Raw genomic sequence first — 21505 nt, 5'->3', positions numbered from 1 at the left:
TTTACAGCGCTCAGGGAGCAATTGGGCAACACAGAAATGTGTACTGTGTGTGTGTGTGTGTATATATATATATATATATATATATATATATACACGCACGCGCGCACACACACTTTACGGCGCTCAGGGAGCAATTGGGCAACACAGAAATGTGTGTGGGGAGAGAGTAGTTTCTCAATCAAGAAACTGATAGATTAAAAGAAAGAAAATTAAACTTGAATGGGTCAATAAAAAGAAAGACATGGTGCTGTTTATGTTTATATCCAGAGAATTGATACAATTAGTGACCACTTTAATTGCTGCAGTAGGGGTGCGTCATGATTCCTTAAACCTAATATCCCAACTTCCCAAGACAGATAAAATTCATTTTTTACCAAATAGGTTCTTAATAGATTTGGCTTAAACCTAATAATGGGCAGACTCATATTATTTAAATGTAGAAATCACTTGATAATATGGTTACACTAATGTCTCTATGTTTGTCTTATAGTTTTCTGCTATAAGGGAGAATCTACAAAGGTGAAAACTTGTTTGTTTTTTCTTTATTTGAGATCAAATGGTCAAAGATAAAAGATTTAATAGACTGTTTTACAAACTTGATGACAGCAATCAGTATACAGTGATTTTAATAATTGACAGCATTTCTGATGCCAGTTGGCCCTCTAAATTGACGTTATTTTGGAAGCATGCATGTAATAGCCAAACAGTCCTTCCTCTAATCTAAGTAATTATCCTATTCTAATTATAAGGAAGCAGTTCCAGGCTTTGTTCCCTGACATAACGATTATATTCTGTTTTTCAGCTTTGTGGTATAGGCCTAATCTAAGTTCCCAGAAGCTATCGTTTAGAAAAGACGGCTGAGCTTTGGGGGGTAAAGCAAGCTATAGGGATGATTTCACCAATGCTATAAAAGTCACGAGTTCATAATAGGATCATGTTGATGATCCGATATTGGCCCATTATGAGTAATTTCCGCCCTAGTGGGGATGCATTACCTTTTTATCTGCAGCCTCCTCCACGTGGAGTGAGAGTTACGCAACAGGGTGTCACTGTCAAACCAACCCATACAGTCTGCATTGCCCCCCCCCCATATATAGGCAATGACTTTGATTCTCTTTACATAATAGGATTTTAAATTCCACTTCAATAGTTGCTGGCCAACTGTTACAAAAAAAATCACACCTAGTGTGCAAACATCCCTCTAGCCCAGACCTGGGCAATGTGCGGCCCGGGGGCCGTATGTGGACCTTTGGTTCACTCTGACCGGCCCTTGTAGGGTTAATGGCAAATTACAAAATAAACACATTTTCTCATTTCCTCATGCATTGACTAAAGCTGCATTTCTTTTATTTTGGAAGTGTTTTCTTCACATACATATGGACGCAATGCGTACATCAGGGTGTGTGTGATCATTGGATGTTGTCTCAATAACAAGCAGGTGGTCACAAGTCAAGATGAACATGCCAAAAAGGCTAAAAAAATAAAAAATGAATTGGACTGTCGGAGGTAAAGCCGTGTGTTTAGTTTTCGGGGAGCACTGCCTTTTGGCCCGGCTCTCCATATTTTCTGTTGTTCATGTGGCCCCGTGGAAAACATAATTGCCCACCCCTGCTCTAGCCAGTTACAGCACCTCCTGCGAAGCTTGGTCAATGGGACCCAAACCTTGTGTAGCCAGGCTTACTCATTTGCGAAGAGAAAAGCCTGGGCACGATATGAGGCAGAGAGTGTTCTATGAGGTGGGGCTTCGGCCTTGTGAATTTTCCCGGAAGTTGTCTCTGAAAAAAAGATCCGTTCTACGTCTCCCGCTCCGTCGGTTGTGCTCCCAATAAACATTATCCAAACAAAGCATGTACTCGGACAAAGTTATTAAGAGCAAGATAAGAGCTAGTAGAGCTACAGTACAATACATTTTTGTTTATTTTCGCTGGTGGATGTAAACAGACCCGCACCGCATGACGTAACTTTCCTTAAACGCAGCACTTCCGCCACAACTTCCTGAACAACGCACAGCTCAGGTCGCGCCCAGGGTGATGGGACCCTGGGCGTACAACAAACTTTGAGCTGTTTGTGCGAAGATGTTGGCCACATCTAGGCCAGATGTAGGCCATGCTTCAGTTCACTTAAACCACAGACAACAAACTTTGAGACGTTTTTGCTAAGATGTAGGCCATATCTAGACCACGCTTATTCAGTTTGCTTATGCCCCGAACAACAAACTTTGAGCCGTATAGTGTGTGCCAACGGTGATGCAATTGTAGTCCTTAGCGGCCATATTTTGGGTCAAAACACAGGTGTTTCAATTGTTTGATTGCATAGAACTAATGCTCTACTCCAATCAGAACACCTGTGTAAGGCTGTGTTGACCCAAGAAATGGCCGCTCTTAGAACTACATTTGGCACACCCTATATGTGCCAAGATGTAGGCCACATCTAGGCCAGATGCACGCTTCAGTTTTCTTTAATGCCCCAGACATTTTTTACACGACATTTTACACGTTTTTCCCACCGGTTTTTCACCGGACAAAGCCAGATGTTGGAGCTACTGTATAGCTCCTGTTCCAGGAGCTCCGCTCAAAAAGCGAATAAACAAACACAACATGGATACTTGAATCCCCGTCTCTCCCCCCATTTCCTGTCAGTCTACTGTCCTATCAATAAAGGCATAAAAGCCCCAAAACAAATCTTAAAAAATAAATAAATAAATAACACAAATCAATATATAATTATTTAATTGTAATAATGATTTCATATACTATATGTATTTAATTATGTGTTTAATTCTATTTGTTCTTATTCTATTATTTCTTATTCTTATCAGGTCTCACGACTGTCAAAAGTGTCAAAATAAATGCTTCTACCCTGTTGAGGAGGCAGGAAAGGAGGCGTGAAAGGAGGCGTGAGGAGGAGTCTAGGGAACGAGGGAGGGAGGATCACTGAGCTGCGGCCAGCAGACAGATGTCGTCAACTCTCTGGGAGGGATCTAAAAAAAAAAAAAAAAAAAAATCCCAACTCCTGGATCAAGAAGCTACCGAACCGAAGTGGAGATTATTTCGTGCCACCAAACATGTACCCTAGGTTTCATGACAGTTTCCACTTTATCGTGACAAACGCTCTCATTTGTGGTTCATTGTGTGCAGTAACTGTGTGAACTAAAAAGCTCCACACAGTCCGCGGTGTGTAAGGTCGGTTCTGGTGGAGTGTCGGGATGTGAGTGTCAAACGGGATCAGATTGAGGGAGGAGGACACAAAAAGAAGTGAAAGTGAGTTTTTTTTCTCACTCAAGTGGATTTATCGATTTTTTTTTTTGGCCGGAGGATTTAAATCTTTTGCGAGCTACGGAGTTATGATGAAAATGACCGGAGGAGCGATGGAAAGTTCTTTCAAACAAGCTCTGAAGAAACCTCCCTCCCTGCGGAGCGCAGAGGTAAACCTTTAGCATGTGTTGCTAATGCTGCTGTGCTAACTTATCTGCAAACTGTGGTTGGTTGTTGCCATTCAAATACAAAAGCTTTGCTTCGGATATTTATCTGCGTAGGACTTTAAGTTATAGTATGTCTGTTGCTAGTATTATACTGCAGTGGTTCTCTTAAACCTTTTCATGTCGAGGAGGACCCCCACATTGACACTTATTATTAGCCCGCGGACCCCCCATTCAAAAACATACGCCAGGGACCCCCAAAAGAGAAGATCTTTACACTCTACCAGTGATTCTCAACCACACAAGGACCCCCGCAGTTTGACATATAATGGCATTTCTATCTCTGAGACCCCAATTTATATGGTAAAATCAATGTTAATTTGACTCTGAGAGTGTAAAAAACTTTTGTACACATTTGAACACTCCCTTACAGACCCATAAGGGTCCATTTGGTTTCAAACTATCTTTTAGCTGGGGACCCCCTGGAACTCCCTCAAGGACCCCTGGGGGTCTCCGGACCCCACTTTGAGAACCACTGGTGTAGGAGTTTATAAGTTATAGTCTGGCTGTTTGTACTCTACTGTCTGTCTGAGCCCACCTCTGTCATGATAATGCACACAAATAAGTTGTTAAAAGTGTTTGGATCAGTTGTAATTCTAGTTCAATTCAAGCACCACAAGTCTTCATAAGGGTTCTTTCTGGGTTACAATACAAGCAGTACTAGACGTCCTCCTGGCATGATGTAATAGTACTAGAGGTCCTGATAGGATATACAACTAGTAGTACTGTCCTGGTGGGATATAAAGCAAAGCAGCAGTACTAGAGGCCCTGACAGAATGGAAAACCAGCACCAGTCCTTGAGGTCCTGGTAGAATAGAAAACAATCAATTCTAGAGTTCCATCCCTTTTCTCCCTTTCCATTTATATCAAGTACAAAACATACAATGACACTCTGGGTTTCACTGCATTCAAAAATGAATTATAAGTTTAAAAAGTACCGAGCCCTAGGTTATTTTAAATGCATGACGTTATTTCTAAGCTGGGAAACGTTTTTTTTTTCTCCCTTCAAAACCTACACTGAATGAAACCATGTTGAGGTTTAGTGTGTGTCACTGTTGCTTTCTCATCCCACTATGCACCATCTTCCGCCTCCTCCTGCTTGCTGCCTCCTCCCAACTGAAGCTGTGGACTCACAGCTGGCTTGTCACTGCTTTGGCCAATGCTATCCTAGACCCCAAAATAGCACACAGCACCATACTCCCATGTTCAGCTGCTGGTAATAGTTTTGGAGATGCAAGCACTTTTCAAAGCACAACCGGCTTCCCTAAACCACTAGCTTGCAGTCAGCTTGGCAGATTTTTAAGAGGTCCTTTTTGATGGTCAGTGCTCCTCTGTTTGTTTTTGTGTGTGTGTGTGTGTGTGTGTGTGTGTGTGTGTGTGTGTGTGTGTGTGTGTGTGTGTGTGTGTGTGTGTGTGTGTGTGTGTGTGTGTGTGTGTGCATGGTAAGTAAGTAGAAAGCCTCTCATACCTTTTTCAGAGAGCGCTTTTGTACGCTGCCAAACAACCCATAACAACCGTGGTCATAGGAGTCGGGCAGTTCAGTGATTTTTGTGAGTAACTGGCTGATGTTGTAGCCCTCCTCAGCCCGCAGCCACAAGAAGACACACGAGAGGGAAAACCGGTGCAAAATGCCTGAATTCACTCTACCACTTTGAATGCAAGAAGAGTGAATTCATTCATCACGATCCTTCTGCATGCAGCGCAAGGAGTCGTGTTGTAGTAGCAACAGTCAACTATTACACCGCCATGGACAAATGCCAGTTTGATAGCCCTCATAGAAAAAGTTTGTCCATTGCAGTCAGTGTGGAACAGCTAGTGTTGGGATTAACATAAATAGATACTCGAATTTATTGTTGCAGCCATAATATTTTTAGTGTTTTCAATTCAATGCTGAGTCCTATCCTATCCTACATACTGGTAAATCCCCCTGTATTTGTACTACAGTAGAGGGAGAAAGGAGTGAGAGGGAACTGTAGAGGGAATGAAAAACAGCAGTGAAACGAAAGCTAAGCCCCCGCCACTCTCAAAGCCTATATTTCCTATTTTCTTGGATATATCTTGTCAGAGTGATCGTATCATGATATATGCAGTATGCCAATACCCAGCCCCAATTAAGTACATTTGCTTCATCTTCTGTATTCTATTGAAATTGTTGGTCAAATTGAGGTCCAGGAGCTGATTTGTCCCAGCCAGCAGGGAGTTGGCTGACCAGTCCCTGCGTTATTGTTATAATAGGTGGGGAAAACAAGACTTTCTCTGGTCATTTGATAGTGCACAGAGTAATGTGTATGAGGAGAGGGTGATGGAAGACTTCAGTCAGAGAGAGGGAGAGGTGTGCTGTGGGTTGGTATACCTTCCACAGATGTTTGGTACAGAGTGCAAAGTGTATCTCTCTCTCTCTCTTAAGGTCCGTCGGCCAGGCCCAAGTCCTTGGCTTTCCATCTATCCCCTCTCATCTACCTTTCAAGTAGTGCCATGCAGATGTCCCACGTCGTAATTGTTATTTGGGCACTAAAACTCTGGTGTGATTTATGGCAGCTTTGCCTGTGCCCAGCCACATTGGACATTTATGGGAATTCCACCCATCACGGAGCCAACCATTTCCCTGCTGGGAGAGAAAAGGAGAGGGAAAGAGAGATGCAGAGAAAGACACAGGGCAGAAGACTGACTGACAGGGACAGAGATGAACAGTGAACACCATCAGACGGAGACATTGGTAACTCCTCAAGATCTTATCGTTGGATTATATTAATCTGTCTGGTTCATAAACCAATATATTAGCAGCTGCATTGCCATTGGACAGAACAGCAGACTGCAGTACAGGTGTTGGGATCACCACAGAGAATGTGTCCAGGCGGCTGTGTTGTATCTTAGCAACAGTCTCTAAGGACGGCGGTTTTGCCACTGACACAACTGCTGAAGTAAAAACAAAAATCAAACCTCGGTTCGAAGTGGAGCGGTGAATTTGAGCAGCTGTACCCTATTTGAGTGAGTGAGTGAAATGCCTAAACTGTAAACTGGGCCTGTGAGTGAGTGGTGAGTGTGCCTGGCCTGCACAAAACAGCGCCCCTCCTTTAACTAGTGTGTTGTGTGTGGCCACTCAAGGTATTGCCAGGCTACGGACACGGCCAGCCAGCCAGCCAGCCAGCCAGCCAGCCAGCCACCCAGCCACCCAGCCACCCACATACCCACGGACATACCTGTCTATTGGGAGCGCTTTCACCGCTCCAAAAAAGCTCTGAAGAGTCCTCCATGTATATTTTTGATTACTGCCATAGCTGTGGCATCTTGATTTATATTTTTGATTACTGCCATAGCTGTGGCATCTTGATGGAAGAGTTTAGCAGATTTGAGAATTTAGGAAAAAAAAACTACTAAGAAAGAGTAAGAGCCTTAATGTCTGTTGGCCATAGAGGTACGTAGTAGTGGCACGTGAGTATTCTTTTGGCGCCAGCACCGTGTTCAACTGTGGGGATGTGCATATTAGGCGTGGGGCGGTATCGACATTTTGTTACCGCGATTACCGTCTTCCCATTTACCGCCGGTATTGCGGTAATTACAGCACCCCCGTATCTATTAATTAAGGTTCGGCGATAAGCCAAAATATTGCAATCGTCTTCCCAAAAGTCGCCTCTACACAGCCTGACTGCCCGAGTTATACTTCCCCGTACAGCACAGCAGGTTTGGCTTTGAAAGGAGCAGATCTACAAGCTCGCAACACGTCGCATCCGCGACGCGTTCTGAGCTTTTAGATCTGCACTGTCGGGTTACCATAGTAACGGTAGCTACTTGGGCTTTTAAGACACAGACTGCTGTGTGTGAACAAACCAGAAGAGAGACGGAGACGGGTAATCAGATCGTGTACAGTGATTAACTCACGTCTGAAATTGCAGCGATTGAGTGCTGATATATACAGGTTTTAGTGACAAGACTTGACAGAAAAGGTTATAAAATCGGCGACGGGGCACAACGGGCGAGTCGGCGCGACGCGCTGGGAAAAGTAAAAGATAGTTTCATTTTCGGTTTTAGTCCACGCGCTCCGCCTGTAATCCGTATGAATAAAAAACAAAATGCCACAAGGTACTACTGCCACAACACAAGGTATGTATTAACATACTTGTGTTGTGTGGATTACAGTCAGAGAAAGTTTACGCTTCTCCGTGCTCCCTACTACGAGGCTGCTGCTGTGTAGACTGTGTCTCCGAGTCGAGTGACGTATGTGGCTTCCAAACCATAGACGTTCCAAACCTGTGGTACGCGGCCCAGAGCAGAGCGGCATGGAGCGCATGCGGTCCTCGCCTCTCCCCCGTTTTAAAACTCGCTTGTTTTCAATAAAAAAATATTTTATTTTTATTTTGACCGCGGTAAGGACCCTGACACCGCGGTAGGCCTCGGTATACCGCGGTACGGCGGTTACCGCCCCCAACCCTAGTGCATATCCTAGCTTTTTTCATATTGGGGAAAAAAAAGGCCATGGGTTGACCAAAATGAGAAGGGTTCATCCTCCATACAGTGTGAATGCACTCAGCAGGTCTCATGATAATCTAGATTTTGAGATACTTTGCACCTGAAGGTTTTTGCCCTTAGGGTGGTGTGTTGCTGGAGGAAACTGGTTATAAGGTTGACAAAATCAGTAGGGTTCATCCTCCAGGGAACATGAAGATGCACAGTGAATTTTATGGCAATCAAATCCAGCCAGTAGTTTTTGAGATATCTTGTTGGGACTCACAGACGGTGAAGTGTTGGTCAGTTTTACATTGGCATTGTGGAAATGTAGTTTTTGTAATGCAGTGTTGAAAAGGTTAATAAAAGTAGCCAGCCTCTGAATGTGAAATTGATACCTTTGGTTGGAGGCATTTCACTCATGTATTGACTGGTTGAGGAAGAACATGTAGGTCACAGTGGGCTGTGGGGAAAATAAATGCCAAAGTGTGTGTGTGTGTGTGTGTGTGTGTGTGTGTGTGTGTGTGTGTGTGTGTGTGTGTGTGTGTGTGTGTGTGTGTGTGTGTGTGTGTGTGTGTGTGTGTGTGTGTGTGTGTGTGTGTGTGTGTGTGTGTGTGTGTGTGTGTGTGTGTGTGTGTTGTGTGTGGTAGGAATATTTCTAGTCCATGAAACTAAGTAGGAGTCTGTGTGTGGTCGGAAATTCTGAATATATATTCCAGTAATGTTGGAGGAGAGTAGACCTGTCTTTTTGGTGCACTGCATGTGTTTCTTTCTGTGAGTGCTGAAGGAATATATCAAATACATCAGACGATGTTCTTAGAGTGACAGCAAATACCGGGCCACTTCCTTATCTCTGGCAAATGTCGCTTCACTTTGGTCTTAACTTTTGTTGCTCTTGCATTGCTTCGAGCTGTCTGGTGTTCTGTTGACAGGACGTGTCACACACCTTTCCATTCATTGCATTTTAAATGCTGCACAAAAACAAACATACCAGTACTAGTAGACCTGAGTACTCGGGAGTGGGCGGGTCCACTGCCAGGCAGTAATTACTACTTGCTTTGTGATATGCAAATGCCATTCGTTCTCATTTTGGTTTTCGCTAAAGCAAAAAGGAAATATGTGTGACGTGTGCACTGCACGCACCATAAACCTAGTAGTCAGCCTAGTTGAAAACCAGTTTAGCAGATGATTTGTTTTGTTGTAAGCGTGGATGCTTTACTCAGCAGGTTTGGGTCCAAGTTGATTCTCCTACAGTACATAAAGAAGATTAACCCTGGCATGCCTATTTTGGGCATGTCATTATTGGTGAAATATTTTTTTTAAAAGGATACTGAAAATAGCCATGCTTGTAGATCAGCTTGTAGATTGCATTTTCACCATGCAACACCATTGTACGATGAGGTATAAAATGTGGTAAAATATGTGTCAGTGCTGGTATCCATGTGTATCAATATTTGACTACATTGGTGGAAGCCTGGCAAATCACTTTATTTTTTCAAGATATGTTTGGGGGCTTTTTTGGCCTTTATTTATAGATTCACAGTAGAGACAGACGGGAAACAGGGCGAGAGAATGGGAGAGACATGCATCAAAGATCGTCGAGAACGGGACTCGAACCCACAATGCGCTGTCAGGCTACCCAGGCCGGCAGGTCTCCGTCTAAAGTGTCTGATAGAGTTAGCAATCTCACCAGCCAAGGCTTCCATTTCCCTTCATTTGGCTGGTGTAAATTTACCACCCTGGTTGAGAACCTGCGGGTGAAACTGTTAATGACAAACTCCCATGGTTGCACTTCCTGTCAGTGTCAGGATTCTAACAGACGAAGAGATACCCACACAAGATGAAAATTACGAGAGCGAGAGATGGTGAGGCAGAGAAAGCGAGAGAGACAGAGAGAGAGAGAGAGTGTGTGTGTGTGTGTGAGAGAGAGACCTTCCTGACACAAAGCTCTGAAAATAGCCTAGGTAACGGGAAGGGAATGGGAAAGGTAAGACCCGACTTCTGAGAAAGAGATGGGAGAAGGCAGAGCGAGAGATGTACAGTATAGCCTAAAGAAAGAAGGAACTGCTGTTCTTACAGGAGAGTCTGCGAATGAGACAGTTAATGAAAGAGAGTCGTGTAAAGGAGATGGGAGGGGCCAGAGTTCTTTGGATATAGTGACAGTGTTGGCTGTCACATTTTAGAGAAAGTGAGGGAGCTTGAAAGGGCAGTACATTCTTGTGAAATAGAGGGAAACGGAGGAAGGCCAGATCTGCTTTTGAGAGAGAATAGACGAGAGAGTGTGACAGAACCGTGGAGACTGGGGTTCAGTTTCTCCACGGCGCTCCAGTGAACACAAATATACTGTATGTAGGGCTGTCACAATTACAAATTTAAAATTAGTTGACGATTAATTGTCGTACAAATAATTGCGATTAATGATTTAATTGTTTTTGGCCTTGAACATTGGAACATGTGAATACAATTCAAATTTCTGTTTGGTTTTTAGGCTTCATAATCCGAAATAGCACAGGGCAGATATGACATTTAACTTAAATATACAAAGAAATTACTGACACATTTAATCATTTTATACTTTCAAAGAAATGTACAAAATAGCGGAAATAGCTGATCTACAAGCTTACAACACGTCATGAAGTTATGTGTTGTAAGCTTGTTGATCAGCTATTTCTGCAATTTTTTGGGGGGAGAAAATATTTCAACGTGAAAACAATTATGGCGATGCAAAATAATTGCGATTAGACGATTACAGTATGTAGTGATGGACAGCCATAATGGTATGCACTGATTTCATACAGATGCATAATCAATCTGTACCCTAAAAACATATTTACAACCTTTTTATAGAGGCTATCTTGCACAGACATGAATACAGGTGTGCCGCCGTGAGATGTCGACATGTCTTTTGGTATGCCAAGTTGGGCACACAACAAGTTTGAAACTCACTGGTCTACACCAAGGGTCTTCAACAGGGGGTCTGGGACCCCTAGGGGGTCCTCAGAGTTACTACAAGGGGTCCTTCAAATCTTTGTGTTTGTATATTAACCACTTGAACCCTAATGTCCATATTCTGAGAACTTTAGCCAAAAATAGCAGATCTACAAGCTCTCGATCTACAAGCTTGTAGATCTGCTATTTTTGGGAAAGAGGTTTGGTGTAGAGGGGGAAAAGAGCAGACTAAGTACAGAGTGAAATGTCAAGTTAAGTATTGACGGTTCAAGTGGTTCAATATCTGAAAACACACATTTTGAGACATGAAACCAAAATACACTGATGATCGTGCTGGAATCCATGAAAAGGTTGTGGGGGTCCCTGCTTCATCTCTCTCTCAACTAAGGAGTCCTTGGCCTGAAATCGTTGAAGACCCCTGGTCTACACCCTCCCAACACCAACAGGTAGTGGTTGGCGTCGACAAGGACCATGTATGATATGACGAATAATATGAAAGAGCAAACAAAAACAGTGTGTGTGTGTGTGTGTGTGTCTCTCAGAGTGAGTGAGTCACAGGGTGAATAAACACAGCCTTCCTCTGACCCGGTGCTGCTCAAAGCTCTCCTTGTGGAGCTAATAAAGCTCTAAGGTCCACATCAGCCCAAGGTTTAAGATCCTCTGGACCAGGAGTAGGGATGGGACGATATGAACATTTCATATCACGATTATTGTGACAAAATAAATCACGATTTTCGATATTATCGCGATAATCAAAATTCATTATCCTGGGGCGGAACATGATTTGCCAAAAAAATAGCAGATCTACAAGCTCACAACACATTGCGTTGTAGCGCGCTGTGAGCTTGTAGATCGGCTATTTTTTGGCTAAGACATTTGATAGAGAGTGAGAAAAAGACTGTATCAAGTAGGTATATTATAAGTACCTTTTATCAATACATAGAGGGTTTAAATGGTACCGGATATGCAGCTCGGCAAATAAAAGGTGAACTTATCCCAGTGCAAGACGGAGTACGATATCGCGATAACTTAAATCTCCACGATACGATTATTGTGTTTTTATCACGATAAACGATAATAGCGCTTAACGTCCCATCCCTAACCAGGAGGGAGGGTGGAGACTGAGGCAGACGCTGAAGTCTGGGACTACGGTTAACCAGCAGCAGGTCTATGCTCTGCGGTTGTGGCTTCAAGAACTGCTGCAACTTTCCCCTCTTTCCTCTCTCCCCCCCCCCCCCGATTCTCGTCAGCCTGGAAACTGTGGAAAGGCATGAGAAGCAGGCTTCAGATGTTCTATAATCTATATGAATGAGTCGAATTATTTTAGACCATGCGGCACTGAAAACCCTGTGTAAACGTTTTTCATACCGTATTGTTTTGCGAGTGTCGTCGCAGTTTGATTGATTGAGAACTTTATTAGAAGTTTGCATAGGAAAAGGTACAGCTTCATGACAGTACAGTTCACTGGTACAAGGTCAACTAAAAGGATACATAAAAAAAAAGAAGCCAATGGCTTGTTCCAATTGAGATCTTTTTTTTAACTCATATAACATTGAATTACAGACAGAACAAAATACCCTGCAGGAGATAGACAAACTGTCGTAAAACACAATGCATTTTTATTTTATTTTTTTACAATAGAAAGGTCACTTTTACCAGTTTCGAGTAGCAGCCGCCTCTAAGTGGCTTTTCAGTGCCGTTTTAAAGGAAAGAAGGCATTTACACTCCTTTAAGGCCTTCGGAAGGCGTTCCACATTTTAGCTGCATAGCAGGAGAACACATTTAACCTTTTCTTTTTGCCAAATCTGGGTTGGACAGTACGTGATCTGTGGAGCTGTTTGTGTCTCTGGTGTTGTAGTTGTAGAGCATTAACACTCTCCACTGAGTTGCATCAATTCAATTCTTTTTCCATCCATCCATCCATCCGTCTATCTTTGTCCGCTTTTCTGGATCCGGCTCATGGAGGTAGAAGTTCCAGCACAGAATCCAATGTTATCTCTAACTATAATACATGCTCCTCTTTACCTGCATGGTGAGCGAGTGCAGCGGTCTACCGTAGCTACTTGTCTGTTGGGCACACAAATGATAATCCGTTTAGGATTAGATAATCCATTTTGAAAACTGTGTTTATGCACTTACACCACTGTCCAATCTGTTTATTTGAGACATTTAATTATACGAGGTCGTCTGTGAGACAGCACCACTTGTAAAGGCAGGTTTCTATCAGGCTTGTTGTTGTGATGTCCCCCAAGCTGCAATAACAGTGGCTTTGTCCCGGTCGGGGATTGTTTGAATGTAAACATGTCAGCTTTTCCTATGGGTACCGCTGCTCCCATGGAGCCTAGGGGGTGGGTGTGAGCGAGAGACGGACTGTGACTGCGACCTGTGCATACTGGTGTTATGTATGTATACGCGACATCAGCATGTGTTTTGTGTTTTTGTGCCCACAGACGCATGCAGTACATACGTACGTGCATCACTTTGTGTTTGTTGGTGAGGTGAGGACCATAGTGTTCTAGAGCAGCAGCCAGGGGTGTCACAAGGGGGGGGGAGTGGGATGGAGTTATTAGGGCCCAAGGTGGAGGGGCCTGGAATTATTTTATACTTTCGCTATTGAAAAATAGCAGATATGGCACCGAGTGCCGCGCTGCGAGCTTTTAGATCTGCATTTTTTTTAAAGTCATGAAAATGTGTGCAAATCTTTGAATATGTATTTTTTTAAGTAAACATTTGTAACTAAAATTTTGCTTCTGGGCCCTGGGGGGTCCCTGGAACTAAATATTTTGAGATGGAGTCCGTGGCCAAATACATATCATTTTGGGGGTCCTTAACATGAAAAAGTTTGAGCACCACTGACATAGAAAAATATAGCTTTAAAAAAATAAAACTTTTCATGATTTTTCAAAAATAGCAGATCCACAAGCTCACAGCACGGCACAGGGTGCCACACTGTGAGCTTGTATATCTGCTATTTTTCAATAGTTAAAGTACCCAGGGCACAGAATTTGGTGCGACACCCTTGGCAGAAGCATTCCATGCAGGGTGACTGGCAACAGAGGGCCGGATAGACCCGGCTCAGGACAGCTAGCAATATCAGTGAAACATTAGAAAAGAAATTTTGAGCATGGCATGCATTGTGGTTATGTAGCTATGCAAAAAGCCTCACCTACTGTACCTGTTTTCTGGCCTCATGCCTTTCTATGGGCTCTCTCTCTCCCGCTCTAACACCCCCACCCCCCCTCTTCTCTCTCTCTCTCTCTCTCTCTCTCTCTCTCTCTCTCTCTCTCTCTCTCGATCTCTCTCCCCATTCTCCCTCCCTCCCAGACCCTGAAAAATTCGTACTACTTGAAATACTTAACTTACACAGACAGTATGACTTTAATATAACTTGAATGGTACTGCTTCAACGATACTGCTTCAACGATTCTTTTCTTTCTGTTTACGTTTCTTCCCATGTTGTAGGGCAGAAGTAGGCCATCATGCCGGGCAGGCTGCATAAAACCTGTCGCCACAGTGCTCTTATTAAAGTGTTTTTTACCGCCTTGCAAAACTGCCCTGGAATGTCTGTCTCAGTGCAGAAAAGGAAGGCAATATAAGCACATGGCTACGTTTGTGTGTGTGTGTTGTGTGTGTGCGACGCTGTGTGTGCGTGTGCATATTTAGGTGAGTGCATTTGGAACCATGTGGCTGGATGCATATTTGTTTGTGTGACTGTTTGTGTCCGATCATTCTATGGTCATTGGCTGTATGCAGAATTATTGTGTTTTGACTGTCCAGAAGATTTGTTTTCTACCCATTTTTCCAAACGTACTGGGTTTTCCTCAGATGCAAAGCTACCGTAGTTTACTGCTGGTCTGTCTGTAGGCAGGGTGGATAGAGGGCACATATAGGTATGTGAGGTTTCCACAAGTCTGTAGGCCTCTTGAGTTGAGACTTATGCTGAAGTCAACAACACTGAACTATGTCAGGTACACACAGTCAGCAAGTTTGGTTTGGATTGTGAGACATTGTTTGTAAGTCGGAACTCGGAACACTAGGCCAGCGGTCAGAAAATTGCAGAAAAAGCAAGTTTGGATAAACAAGACTTCACCAGACAGACATTCTGCCTGCAAGAGCTCTGATTGAAGTCGGTTTAAGTGGTTTACAGTCAAGTCACACAAGGTGAACCAGGCAACAGAAAGACCAGACATAATGGACTCTGTAAACAAGATCCCCTCTAGACTCTGTAAACAAGATCCCCTCTGAAAAATCTGAGATGGGGAGTTGAAGAGAGAACTGATTGCATTTCTGTGAGAGGGTTTGAGCTTCATTCCAGTGAGTGGTGGCATTCCATCCTGTAGCCTAGCGTTGCAGGTACACTACAAAGCCTGAGTGAGAATTATTTTTAAAATTGTTGCGGTTTCTTTGTCTCGTAGGGGAAGAGAAAATGTCAAGAGCAGTCCAAGAGATTTGGTGTAGAGCAGGGGTGGGCAACTTTGATGATGGAAAGGGCCACTATATTTTCACATTCACTCCAGAGGGCCACAATGCATATACAGTCAAAAGCTATTTTTGAATTGGAATCTGGAATAATTTTTAGCTATTTTTTTATTGGAATCCTGAAAAATAACAATTTTATTTAATTTCAAATGCATTTATATGTTCTTATGTTAACTTTGTGAGCTTAAATACAAATATATTGGACATAAAGACTTGTGCTTATGTCATAAAGCTACTAATATAGACTGAAGTAATTAAAGCGAGTCATGTTTGCATGGTTGGAAATGGAATTGTAACAGCTGAAATCAATACTATCAGTATTCCAATATTAACCTGGGAGTGAAGGTGGGGGCTGCACGTGGCCCCCTGGCCGCCAGTTGCACATTTATGGTGTAGAGGGAAAGGAGGAACACCCCAGGCAACAAAGTATATAGCTGGCCTGGCTTTTTGTGTGCCAGGCCAGCCAAGAATCCCAAATGCCAAATTGTAGGACACTATTAAGTGCAGGACATATGCGTCTAACTGTTCAACAGTTAGACGCAAATAGAAACTCAGTGGCAACATAAAATACTTTTATATTAAACATGTACCATCCAATAAACAGATGAACACACTGACAAAACAGACCCAATATTCATGCTTAGACAATTATATTGAAAACATTCAAAGCAGTCAACACTGCTTTGAAACAAGTTCAGTTCAACACCCTGGGGTTCAATGCTGTCTGTAAATTCTGCCATCAATCTTATCTATATAAGGGAAACTAATTTACTCACATAGTATTAGTACCACATCCATCAGATTGTCATAGTCGAGTAGTCAGCGTTCAGAAAAGTAAGCAATCAGCGCAGTTGTGAAATTAACCTACAAAGGTCCTTCCATGGCTACTGAACAATCCTTCCAAGGTAAATCCAACTGTCCCTTTTTTCCAATTAAAGTTCATAATTTGTCCATTTGCTTCTCACACAGAATGCCAAGTTTTAAGGGTAAAGACTAAACAGGAGAGAGAGAAACATGGAAAACAATGTCAGATCACAAGGCCCATACAATGAGTAGTAGTAGTAGTGAGTGGTTTTGGACACAACCTCAGTGACTGACTCAGCTAAATCTGCGTTTTATAGGGCTGGACCCATTTGCGGTTCAACCAAAAGATATGTTTGTGTGCATATTTATGATGGAAGGCCCTTGAATAGTGTGCCTGTGTGTGTGTGTGTGTGTGTGTGTGTGTGTGTAAACTGTTTGAGTTATGTAAAGCATACTGATACAATCTGGAACTATTTTGTAGGAAGGAACAGGCCCTAAATGTTACCGATTCGATCAATCCAAACCAGGCCAGCTTCCTGAATGTCTGTGTCAATACCAGGCCTCATTTTCATATCAGTCCATCGGCTCACACTTTGGCAGTCGTGTTTGCTAGCTTTGTTTGTCTGTTTTTTATTGTGGCCTGAATGGGAAGTCAGTAGCGCTGATTCAAATCCTTTGTGTTGTGTGGCTGCAACAGGTGACTGTTTAGGCTTGCTGCATTTAGTGTTTGCCAGTGGCTACGTGTAGTCCTTAGCGGCCATTTCTTGGGTCAAAACACAGGTGTTTCAATTGTTTGATTGCATAGAACTAATGCTATAGTCTAATCAGAACACCTGAGTAAGGCTGTGTTTACCCAAGAAATGTCCGCTCTTAGAACTACATTTGGCACACCCTATAGCTAACATTACATAACCTTTGTTTTGGTCTAGTTCCTCGCCTGCTTATTGACTCTGTTTACTCAAACATTTATACTGATGATAAGACCTAGTTACTGCTAATGCTATTGCACAATTGTCAATCATAAAAAAGTACAATATGAATGTGAGATCTTTGCTCCCTTGTAGACTTCACAAATAGATAAGGGTTTAGTTAGCTTGATTGACTTAATTAGAAATCTTCCCATTGTTGCCTCCGATATTAGGGATGTTCCTAGCGACTAATTTCACTGACGTGTACACGACCGTTTTGTAATCGAATACACGATTAATCTAAAATTAATTGTTATTTTTTTTTTTATTGTAATTTCACACAGAAAATAGCCAAAACTGAGCACTTCGATCTATTAGGGCAAACCTCGTTTGAAAAAAGTATCAAGAGTATATAAAAGCCTTTTAAAATGTTATATAATATTGAAATCTTGCTCAAATTTATCAATTACCTCATTGCGTGAATCTGGGTCAGTAATAATTAGCGCATCAGTCTCAGCTGGGTCGCTAGACAGCTGATGTCTGTCTGACTGGAGTCGCTATAGTAATGAGCAACAGCTTTGTTCAAAGTTAGCTACATAATGGTATTCCATACTCAGCCAATGTATGATTAAGCATTCTCCTTGGCTTGTTCTCACCTCAAAATATGGATTAATTCATGGACCGGATCACAGATGCAGCGTGCAGGCGAGTGATTCACATCCAGTATGTTTAAGATACACGTCGCTTAATTGCCATTAATTTACTTGCGCAGCGGACAGCCTGCCTGGTGTGTGGCTGCGTGTCAGCGCGACCACTGCAGCGCAACAGTCAGTCACTCAGACTGTGACACAGACAGGCATGCTCCGCAAATCAACCAAGGGATTGCTTAATTTGCTTGTTAAAAAGTAACATTTTATTAAGACAAGACAGTAATATGGGCGCAGAGTTTAAATGTTTAATAAAGTTAATATCTCAATAATTAAAAATATATTTAATAGAATAATCGAATTGTATTTTCAAAACGAATAGTGGTTTTCAAACCGTGTACACGGATAACCGTGTACACGCGCACATCCCTATCCGATATATAGAAATGTAATACAGTATCATCTTGGAACAATAACGGCCAACACATTAACCGTTGTTATGTCTAGGAGATCCAAGAGGCTTTCAACCAATTGAAACGCAACACAAGTCCATAAAATGTAATGCAATCAGAATCGTTAGTTCCATGGGGAATATGAGAGTACAGATTCCCAGGGTGGGAACTTACCGATAGCTAGCCTAAATGGGAGTATGCAGGAAGATGGAAGCTTTGAGGATGTTATCTGGTTTTAATTGTATGACTCTTCTTTTACTATATTATTATCTACAGTACACACACACACACACACACACACACACACACACACACACACACACACACACACACACACACACACACACACACACACACACGCTGTTGATTCCAACCGCCCACACACTTTCCTTCATTCCTCTGTGACTATTTTCTGACACTGACGGTCAAAACACAGTGACACATCACTTAGACAGAATTACCTCTATCAGACTGAAGTATTTGTTAAGTGTAAACGGGCCACATGCTTGTTCCTACTTCCTAGCAGCACGGTGTGTATTGGCCACACGTTTCCCTGTATGAGATCTGTTCCAAGCTGGTCCTCCTTGTTCTGAAAGGTCATAGTAGAGTAGAAGCTGGACTGCAACACACAGCCTGAAATTCTTGTTTATGGGCTCAGCTAGGAATCAAAGTCATCGATTTAATAATGTCTTCTCTACAAAAACTGTGTACAACCCCCCCCCCCCCCCCCAAAAAAAAAATTTGATTATATATACGTATATGCGATAATATATTCGATTATTTGAAAAAGTCAATAATCGATAGTTGCATGACTAGTCATGTTCTTCGTCAATCAATCACTGGTCAATCAATGTGTCTGTCACTGGGTTCAATCAGTCGTAACTCATAAGTGTGTCGCGCCGTCGTCTCACTCATTCACTTGCCTGCTTGCTTGCTGATTGGGTCAACTGCTCTGCTGACATGTTTGACAGGAATGCATTGCCGTGCAGTCGTGCACACCTCCGGAATGCTGGGTATGTCAGTCAGAGCTGGTTTTCCCTGAAGCTCCCGCCCCTCTGACTTATTACTCGCATGTCACTTACAGTATGGATGGAGGGAATTCAAATTTGAATGAACATGTTTTTGTTGGGGCGCTGATGGCCCAGTGGTTAAGGCGCATACCTCATACAGTACATGCATACCACATGATGCAGCCTAGCAGTGAGATGCGGGTTTGATTCCAGAGCCCGACAGGCCTTTTTCCTTTTTACCTTTTTATATTCATACTCGTATTTGGAATATCTGACATGTTTTCCTTGTATCTGTCCATCTCTATTTTTCCTCTTTCTTGAAAACCTCAAATTGTGGAGCTTGTATGACAAATAATTTGTTTTACACTCGTAAACCTGTGATGTGACAAAGCTGAAGTCAGGGCGAGCTGTACAGATCCTCCATTGAACATGTAGACAGTGTTTTAACCACCATCTCCATCTCACTTGTAGATGTTTTCTTTTTGCCAAACGTTCACCTACGTGTAATAATGTATAATATGACATGACATACACACATCCTCCCAACCCCTAGAAATATGTGGGGGACAATACTTAGTCTTGTTCACTTTCCAGTTTCCCACCAATATATTTCTTTCCCCTTGCGCTTTGTAGCCAGTAGATTTCATGATTGCCTCACTCCACAGCCCAAACCTTGAAGCGTCGGCCATTGAGAGCAGTTCTCTCGAAACGTTCCAAAAAACAATGGGTGGCCGAGTGGTCAATAAAAGAGGTGTTTTGTAAGAGCTGGTGTGTGGGCTGTAGGGCTGTCTTCGACACAGGATTTATGGAGTCGATTCGAGTCGCGGGGGTTAATCCGACGCGTCGACGAATCGTTTTATAGTCTACTTTGTGTAAAAAAAAAAGAAAAAAAGTGTTGCTTTAAACCACGTCAACATAATAGAATAATACATTAAGAGATGAATTGAATACACAGTGTTTTCGGTGATATCGGTGCGCGAGCACAAATGTTATCTGCATAGCAGTGTACAACCATAGAGTTATAACACACCGTTAAAACAAATAAAACATCTCCGCTGTTTCAACTCTGCCCCGTCTCTCTGCAGCGTGCAGTAGAGATGAGACATTCGCGAACGATTCCGCTCTCTTGAACGGCTCTTTTAAATGAACGATGGGATCCAGTCCGCAGTCGCGGGACACAGAGCACTGACAGAGTAATGAGTCAGTGTCGAGAACGGATTCATTTCAGAAAAGGATCATAAACAGGTGGAGGCACAGCTCCCGCTTGAGCCAGGAGTGTGTGGACATGTCATGGACGCAAACACAGCGAAACACAATCATTCATCATGGATTACAACACTGGAACAATTCAGAAGCACTTTAATTAGAAAATGTAACTTGTAGCCTACACTTGTGTATGTTAATTTGACTTTAGAAGATTGTTTACTACTTCGTGGACGCGCGTTTGTGCTGTGGCAGGTTATTTAATATGGGATTTTGACAGCGTGCTTCCTCCTCTTAACGGAACACTGTCCCGGCTCTGAATGTTTTAACGAAGCGGCGGTCTGAACCGTTCTGGCCGTTCCGTCTCACTTTCAACCCGACGCTGGTGCGAGACAATAAATAACTGTTCGCCAATTGCTACTTCTCATTGGAAGTACATGACACCACACCAGTCCAGCAGTGCACCGCAGTAGCCTACTGGCAGTAGTAGGCTAACTGGTGATATAAAAAAATATATATTTTCGCTTCGACTCAAACAATTGGCGTCGATTCCCGGGGCTTAAAACGACGCGTCGATTTTTAGAAGACACCCCTAGTGGGCTGAGGGTATTATGTGTGTGTACAGACCTGTTATACAGTCAGTGGTACAGACTAGCTTTTGTGCAAGAGAGAGAGACAGACAGACAGACAGACAGACAGACAGACAGACAGACAGACAGGCAGGCGGGCGGGCGGGCGGACGGACGGACGGACGGACGGGTCAGAAGTTGAAACATAGCCTAAAGAGAGATTTGTATTTAATGACAGACTCTGCATGCCATTTTGGGTGACAGAGAACATTGTGAATGTAGATGCTTAGAGCTGGGCTGTACGGCAGTCATGGGAATTGCTATTTGGGTTTTGTCCTATACGGGCAAGATGACGTCATCCTTGAACTTAACATTTTCATACTGACATGGATGTTGTCGGAGAAAATAAGAAAACAACAACTTGATAGATGGGTGTTTAGAGGGAATGTCCCTATTGTCAAACAGTTTCGAATCCTCAGAACATTGTCTGCCATTTCAATAAAAGAGGATCACCTTGTTGCAAAAATAATTTATTACAGAATAATAAAACAAGAACGCATTTT

General features: G+C 42.8%; 1 protein-coding gene across 1 annotated transcript in view; it reads left to right on the top strand.

The window, feature by feature from the left end:
- Nucleotides 1-3260: 3260 nt before the first annotated feature.
- rapgef6 (Rap guanine nucleotide exchange factor (GEF) 6) overlaps nt 3261-21505 on the top strand; it is a 236609-nt gene continuing 218364 nt past the window's right edge. The window contains 1 exon segment of the mRNA XM_080748853.1: nt 3261-3424. Within this exon segment, the coding sequence (XP_080604979.1) occupies nt 3344-3424 (81 nt within the window). The 5' untranslated portion in view covers nt 3261-3343.

This window comes from Nannobrachium achirus (assembly GCF_963921795.1).
Source record: "Nannobrachium achirus genome assembly, chromosome: 19".
NCBI classification, from domain to species: domain Eukaryota; kingdom Metazoa; phylum Chordata; class Actinopteri; order Myctophiformes; family Myctophidae; genus Nannobrachium; species Nannobrachium achirus.
This window is presented reverse-complemented; position numbering and strand designations above follow the sequence as displayed.